This window comes from Athene cunicularia (genome assembly GCF_003259725.1).
Source record: "Athene cunicularia isolate RWA chromosome 11 unlocalized genomic scaffold, athCun1 chr11_part1, whole genome shotgun sequence".
NCBI lineage: Eukaryota > Metazoa > Chordata > Aves > Strigiformes > Strigidae > Athene > Athene cunicularia.
The window spans coordinates 10,819,739-10,828,291 of record NW_020799113.1 but is presented as its reverse complement, the minus strand read 5'-3'; the positions used below and the strand labels follow the sequence as shown (position 1 = coordinate 10,828,291).

Below are 8,553 nucleotides of genomic sequence, written 5' to 3'. Positions count from 1 at the left end.
TTCAAAATCAGATCTAAATTGTGTATTGTGAATTCAGTTAAAGAACAAAAGCATTCTACTATCAAGGATGGAAGGATGACATTTAAAGGTGTCTGGAATAACATTGGGGATAGATTTCCATGCTTGATACTATTCAGTGATGTGAGAAATCTGCACCGTAACCTGTGCTTGTGGAGTCTGAGAATAGTAGATGTTCAGCTACATATAATTCTGGCCCCAAACATATAGTACTTCAGAGACACAAAGAGTAAGCACAAAGCAGCTGACTTAAGTCCCATCAGAGTCAAGGCTCCTTGGCTGACTTCACAGGTGCTGAATGAGAGCCCAAAGATACAAAGCCATTAAGACTAAGTTTCCTGTTCTTCTGGGAACACAGAACAGCTCTCTCCAGCCTTCCTGGGTCTCAGTTCTGATAACGTGGCAGGCAAGAGGGGAATTCTCAGTCAGCTAGGTAGCAGCGTGGAAATGAAGAAGCCAGCTTGCACACAGTGTATTGCCCAATGGTCTCTTCTCATATGATAGGTTGGAGGCAAGAAGATGGAAAGGTGAATTTGAATCACTCTCTACAATGATGGACCAGATTCCAAGCTTCTAGAAGTCACTGCAAAATCTATTATGGTGGGATTTTCAGACTTACACAGTTCAGCGTGTTATATTTTAATACTGTCTCCTGGGCCACCTCTCTGCTTCACGTGGAATCACAAGGGTGTCACCATTTGGGATCACACTTGATGCCGGTATGGCTATAAGAGAGTTGTATAAATAGCTATTGCTAAACTAAGTGAAGAGCAGGGCAGTGTTTATACCATATTTATAGTTGTACCATAATGTGATCTAGACTTAAGAAACAAAAAGAACTGGAGAGTCTTTGCAAACTACAAAGAGGCCCTTTGCTGGTTTTCTGCAGACCTCAATTTGGGAACCACTGCCTTAAAAACATCACAAATGACTGTCCCAGAAATAAAATGATGTGCATGCAAACCCATAATGGGCATAATTGATAAAGAACAGCTGATACCAAATGGCTTTAACTACAACAGTGTGTATATACACAACCATGAGAGACACTGGAGTAGAGGGCACTGGCCAAGCAGACTAGAAAGGGAAAGATCTGGGCAGCTCCTTCTCTATGATAAGTTCCAGGGGATCTTTCATTCTGCCCTAAGTAGACAAGCATTAAGTTCTCAAAAGTCTGTTGAAAAGACTCACAGCAGGGTGTGTCAATCTCTATGTCATGGAAGAATAAAAGGCTAAGATTTTGCTGCGATTAGAATAAACAACTGTCCTTAATTTCTGTCAAACAGTAGATGTCTCCCTTTGCCAGTATTTGAAATGTGTGTAAAATGTTGTTAGGGTACACATCCACAGCCAGCATTATTAGTCTTTTTTTCAGCCTACATTCCCATCATGCCTTGTAGAAAAATCCATGGGGGACGAAAGATAACACTGAGTCCAAACCCTGAGAACAGAGCCCCATGAAAGCAACAAATTATAAACTCTACTGAAGAGATTTTCTTCAGAAAGATCACAGGTCTCATGCTTTAGTCATGGCCCGTTCCTTTGCCAGCAGGTTCAGAGAGAGTGATCTGTGAGAGCTAAGTGATTTCTTTCAAGTAAGCTGCTCACGATGACTACAGAAACCGCAAGGATTACAGTGCACAAACAATGGGAGAAAAGCTGCTTCAAATAATACACCCAGACAATGGAGTTGCCATTATGGTAGCAATGCAAAAAAACGGACAGGGATTTAAATGAAATGGGTGATATCTGTATACTTTGGAGGGCTCACGTGTGCCAAATTTGGCAGCATGAGTGTTCATATTGCTTGTTGCTCCACCCCTTGAACAATGAGGCTAAACCCCGTACGTGCAGAAGTTGGTAGAGCACAAGCAGTTTTGCTAATCACACTGCATGCAAAAGCAAAAAGACAAAGGAAACTAGTAATGCTTAGACTAGCATTGGGGAAATAATTAAGCATGAATGAAATATTGTATGTGGATTTGAAATGAATGTTCTTGGAAACAATTGTGCTGTTTCAGTTGTGCTGCTTTCCCCCCTAAGTTTCACAAAGTAATTTGCATGTCATTTAAATAAATACCATAAATTATTGCAAACTTTTTGTTTTTATTTACATAAACCAGAATGCTCATTTCCATTATTGTTTGGATTACCTGACAAGAGTGAAATGCAGAGGTCTGAGAGGAAACTTGTCTCTCCAAAGAATATTAGAGATTTGTCATGCATGAGCGAGCCAGAAAGGAGGGCACCACCTTTAGCTCTGCCTCACATAGTCAATTAACACTCTGTAGATGTAACAGAGATACAGGACTGGATCTTACAGCTGAGCCAAGCTGGAGCTGCAAGCTGGTCAAGGGTACTGGTGTATGCACTTGTCCGGGCTTCATGGCCCTTCATGAAATGAACAGCCTCAGCACTGCTTGTCGGCTGGCATGCAATGTTCACTGGCCAAACCTGCTTTTTCTGGGATAGCTTAGTTGTTTGGGGCTTAAGCACCTGCAGTGAACAATGACAACAGCAACTCTACAGGCATACTGAACTTGCACAAGCTGCTCGAGAGCCTGACAGCATCTGCAGTGGATACTCGCTACAGCTTTCACATGCTGGGAGGTTAGGATATTGTTAACTCTCATCTCTCTGATGAATTCTGTTTCTCTTTGAGAATTCATGAGATTTAACTTCAACCACTGTAACGTACAAGGCCTACACTCTTCTTCTCTGATGCTCATATTGTTTTCAGTTCCATTCAGTGTTACCCACACATCACCATTTTGATTTAATCTCTGATAAATATCTGCCTGCCTCCTTGATAATATAATTAAACTTCCTTCTCAGAGTCCTTCTCAAACCTGTTTTCTCACCCTACCAGGGGGGTCAAGGGTATCCAATTCATAATCATTGCCATTCTGTGCATTCAGAGAATTAAAAATAAACCAGATTATCAAAATAGAGATCCTAATCCAGAAAAAGATGATTGCAAGGTAGCCTAAAAAGTTAAGTAGGTGCACATACCTCTGCACAATCATATAGACCTGTTGGCCACTGAAAACTGGGTAGTTTTCAGATAGGTACCATCACCTGAAAAACTAAGTGACCTAACCATCTGTAAAAGCAGGAATTAAATATCTAGCCTAAATTTTAATGTTCTGGCCATAAGACAGTAAATGATCATTTGGGCTTCTGACCTGTGAAGACTACCTGCAGGTTTCCTCCACAATGCTTTATTTACATCTGGTTGCTCTCTCCAGTCTAAAAAGGAACCCAACAAATATTCTCCTCCCTTCTCACACAACCCTGGGTTGCTTTTCCCCATGGTCTGTTGTAAAATACATCCAACAATACAGACTGCAGAACAGATAAACTCATGATACAGATGTTCTTTTCACAGAAGAATATCCTGTAGTCTCAATTTCTAAGGCTCTTTTTTGTTTCATAAACCAAGGGATTCAACCCGCTTCACATCTTGAATACAAAAGCATTTACTTTCATAGACTTTGCTTACTGGAATCCTAAGTTTGCCTTCACCACAAAGGAAGTAAAATTGACTGGGTCTAACTTTGTAATTTCCAGGTATCACTAGGGTGTGCTGTAGATCATGAAATCTCAGTAAAGCACAGTTAACAAGGAAAAATCCAGCTGCTACACTAAATGTTTTAGATTAATTACAAACATAGAAGCAACACTGACTCAAATTCCTTTTAAAACAACATGTACACTCAAGAGAGGTAATATAACACCTTAACAATTTAGAACATTTTTGTTACACAGGCTTGGTAAGCACAATGTGGTACACAATGGAGAACTAACCAGAGTCAGGCAGATAATCACACACCTAAACTGCACATAGATAACTAAAATCCAGGAATGCAGTCTAGTGGGAATTGAAAAAATGGGACTAGAACCAATATCCATAACAAACCAGGTAACAAGCAATAAGGGACTCTTTGTGGAAAAATTTATTTGAAAAAAAATTATGAGACTATTTAAGTCACTAGAACTCACAAGGGTAAGGCCTGGAGATGCAGAGTCAGGGACTGAATAGTAATTATTTATACCAATTAATGCATAAAAACAATGGTGCTGAAATTCCCAGTGAGGACAACAGTAGAGCTGAACCAAATTAATCACAGGCAACTGCACCTGTCAGGTATCAGTTCTTAGTACAAGAGTGCCCAGCACTGAGTGACACTGGGAAGGGGACCGCAGCCTGAGGAGGTGGGAACCCTTGCTACAACCTACACCCAACTAGCTGCTCAGCTCTTTGGAGGGAGCATCTTCCTGCTCTTGCACCTATAACCTTCAGCCTAGGAAAAAAACATCTATTCTGGCACACCATCCCATCAACTCCCATATAGTCATGGAGTAGGGGTGGGATAACAAACCCAGCACAATAAGGATGCTGAATCAGAAGAGGTTTTTAAGCACACACTCAAGCATATATTTACACTAACAACCACAGACTCAAATGTAAATTTAAAACCATGCACCTATTTAAATACTAACAAAAGCTTAAATGGTTTACTGGCTGAGGTCCCAACTGTCAGGACATATCCTGTATGCCACAGTTAGTGGTAACAGCAAACAGAATTATCAAGTGATGCTTCAGCAGGCTGTATGAACTGAGTTTGGTAGTCTTACACCATGAACCATGTATTCATTATTATAACAATTTGTATTACTATATGTAGCATCTAGGGAACCCCAATCAGGGCTCTATTGTGTTACAGGCTGTACAAGCACAGAAAAATAGGATGGCTCTTATAATGAGTACATCACAAGCCCCACTACCATAATTAACATTGATTAGCATCGATGCAAACAGCATGGGAAGACAAAGATTGAGCCAGTCTGGAAGATGAGGTACTCTCTCACCCTTTAAGGTGACTCTGGTTCCCAACTGCAGAACAGCGGGGAGGCTGTTTCAGTGGGGAAGGCTGCAGTCTCCAGCACTCCCAGTTAGCAGCTCCCATGAGCACATTCTAGGACATGGGATTCAAAGATGCATCTTTGTCACTTACTAATCCAGTCTGTATCAAAGGCAACTGCATCACACAGTCCTGCCCTTAAAATTATCAAGCACCATTACAAACCATCTAGGAGTGCTTTTTCTTCCTACTCAGGGCATATACATCTCTCTGAAAACAAACCAGGTTGGCTGAAACAGTTGCATTAGACTGTGTATCTGTGTACCTACATACAAAAGAAAGCCTACTCTTTGCTGTCACGGATCAGTATTAGTGTGAAATACAATAGTTAGAACTGACCTCAAACAAGAATCAGTCACACTTTCAGGGTATGTAAATCAACTAAAGTCAAAACACCAGTACCAAACCTGCTCCCTAATGTCTGAATGGGCTATGCCCCCTGCTTCTCCAAGCCCCCCTCCCAGCATTTGTTACTGTTCCCCAGTACTGCTATGAAGCTGTATGATTGCAACCACCACAATCTATTCTGATCAAAAAGGACAGTTAGCAACCTCTGATCTACTTCATGTATTAGAAAAAAAGACCCCAAAAATCCAGAAATCTCAAAAGAGTGACCTTAATGGACATGGAATGTGGAGTTTCATGTAATAAACTTTCTCTCTCCAATATACAGCCCTTGTTACATCTATAATTATTATATGCACCTCCTCATCCCAGGCCCATGTCATTTTCCCAGGATTGCTTTGGATACTAAGACTGTTATTCCTTTCCAACTGCAGGAAAGAGCATCAACAGCTCTGTAATGCCAGGAAAAAACATTTTAAAATGGATAGTGTGAAATTATAGGGTTGAATATTTTGATTGTGTAATGAAACTACCTTTATTAACCAAATTAGATTCAAGACCCAAAATGTGCTTATAAACCATCCTCTCCCCAAAATGTTTCTGTATGTTTTTATTGCATAACCTAAAAAAAATACAGCCACCTTGAATTTTACTTTCATATCCAGTACCATGGAAAATATATCTACAAAATATACATTCACACTAGAAATTTAGATCACTTCTCCATGGCATCACTCATGTCATGACCTAACCTGCAGTCTGATGTATCCTCAGACTGTGAATATCTGAAGAATTCTCATATGCATAAAACTGAACATGTATGTAAATATTTGCAGGATTATACTGTAGCCACAATATCAGCTGCAATCCAGACATGTTTATATGTTCAACTGTAGTTAGGTTCTGGTGTTTTGCTACTTTTTGTCATTCTGGTAAAGTTTCTTAATGTAATTTTTTTTTTTTAAGATACTTCCTACAATTTCACTCAAAGGGAAGTGAAATATAATTCTATAAAGCCTAAAAATAAACATAGAGCTGCTAAAAAATTCATCATTTCACTCCCAGGCTTCCACCAGCTGGGCTTCTCTGCCTTAGGTTTGACACCCCTGAGAGCTACAAGCACAACTTATAAAGATGAGCAAGTTTACATGAGAATGATTAAGAGATCCAATTTTTTAATCTTTCCTTTGCCAAAATACTGTCTGGGGCACTTATTAGTGGAAGACATTTGTTTCTGGTAATTTCTCACTCACTTTTAATACCATACTTATGTTATCTGCAAATTTGGAGCGGTAACGTCCAAATACGTATACTTCTCTATGTGTACGTCTTTCAGGTTTACTCATTACATTCGTTAAACTATTCAATTCTCAAGGATCTACTGGAGATACAGTGAATACCCCCTGAACAGCAGTTAAGAATAAACCTGTAATGAGAATAAATTACACACACATATCAATTGCCTCAAGTCCTGTAAGGAGTGAGACCCTTCCACATAAACATCTGCTGCAGAATTAAATCTGATACATTAATAAAAGCCCTCCCCGCCCAAATGAAACAATGGAAGTAGATCAGTTACCCTATCAGCTAAAAGAATAAACCTTTTAAATAAATAAATTTGCACTACACCAATTTATGTCACTGTGGTACTTAAGGCGAAACCTTTTAAAGGAACAGATTTACTGTGCATACAGATCTCCACTGGGTATGTGTAATTATGCAAAGGAAAGGCATTACTTTTAAAGTGGATGAATGGCTGATACTTTTTAATTTACTGCTAGAAACAGAAAAATGGTAATGGCATGAAATAAGCATTTGCAAAACCGTTTTGGCAGACAGAAAATGTGTGATTTACCTAGGGCATCCATCAGGTTCTATACTTTAGATAAAAGTAGATAAATGGAAAGGCAAATGGATATTTGGAAAAAAAAATATCTACAGCTTTTCTGTCAGCCCTGCAAGTAAGTTAAATGTTTGGAGGTGGAAAAAGCCCAAGGCTCTCTGGATGGAAGAAAGTCATGATTCATCACTGCTCTGGCAGCTACAGCTTTCTGTATTTACCTGGAAAGGTAAGAATGGCATGGAAGTAGCTGTAACTTTCTCATTGTGGGCCTGATTCTGAGAGGTGATTTGAAGGCAATCAGCAAAGCTTAACATTTCCATCTGAGCTGGAAATCGATAATGCATACCCTGGGTCATATTTTCCTCTCAAATCCAAGTTGTTCACCATCTTTTTCTCTCCTCTTCTGTCTTGAATTTACTTTGGTGAAGAAAATAGGTTCCAGTCAAGACACACACCCCTCAAAAAACAAAAAAACATTGCATTCACAGATCCTTTCAAAACCTTTGCAATAGGAAAGCACACTTGAAGGTAGGACAAGTCTTACTGGACAATTATCTGTGACAAGTCAGGAGACTAAAGAACCAAAAATCAGCTTCTTCCAGTGGCAGAATTCTTCCTAGAGGTTCCTAGTAAAAAGCATGATTTCTGAGTGTTCCATGATCCCGTACTGAACTCCTCCTCTACTGAAATGCATCATCAGGAGCTGTGTAGTGTACGCACGGTGTCAAAACCCTTAAAGCATCACTAGACCTGTGGTACATGTGTTGCACAGATGGTCTGAATGTGCACAGTAAATCCAAAAGTGTTTGGGACACATCCAATTTGTTGTGCTCGTGAAAATTCACAGGAGGGCACATGCACAAGAAAGAGCCCCAGACATATCAGATTTACTGCAAGTGTGCACACCATGTGCAGCAGGCATTTCCAGTAAGTGTCAGATTTGCTATACATGCACGGTAGAAAGGATTTTCTCATGTGCCAAGAAAAGGCTGCGATTACTAGACATCTGGAAATCTTGACAAACATACATAATCCTTGAATATAACCTCTCGACAAAATGTCTGGCTGGGGCAGGACATGTCTGGAGAAATTCAACTTATGTCCCTCTGCTCATTCCATCAGGAAGCAACGCAGAGTACGGTATGGCCTTTCCAGGTCTCTCCACATCATCATGAACATGAGCAGCAAAACCATCAGCTGCTTCTACATCCATTTATTCTACAGAAGAGTTGTCCAGCTCAAGGGGCCAAAGAACAATCAAAACTGATGTCTTTGCCCAGATAGGTAAATATCCCAGCAGGACGTTACCATTTCACAACAAGGGAGCTGACTGCTCTCTAGGCTACTTGTTTCATACATTTGTCATAACAAAATTAGCAGATACCTGTTCCTGCTGACTTACGTGGCCTGTAGTTTTAACTC

At 40.0% G+C, this 8,553-nt stretch overlaps 1 protein-coding gene across 1 annotated transcript in view; it reads right to left on the bottom strand.

Annotated features, from left to right (window-relative positions):
* LOC113484421 (uncharacterized protein F13E9.13, mitochondrial-like) overlaps positions 1-8,553 on the bottom strand; it is a 40,838-nt gene continuing 32,285 nt past the window's right edge. Inside the window, exon 7 of the mRNA XM_026856803.1 lies at positions 1-4,997. Coding sequence (XP_026712604.1) covers positions 4,975-4,997 — 23 coding nt within the window. The 3' untranslated portion in view covers positions 1-4,974. The remainder of the gene's footprint in view (positions 4,998-8,553) is intronic.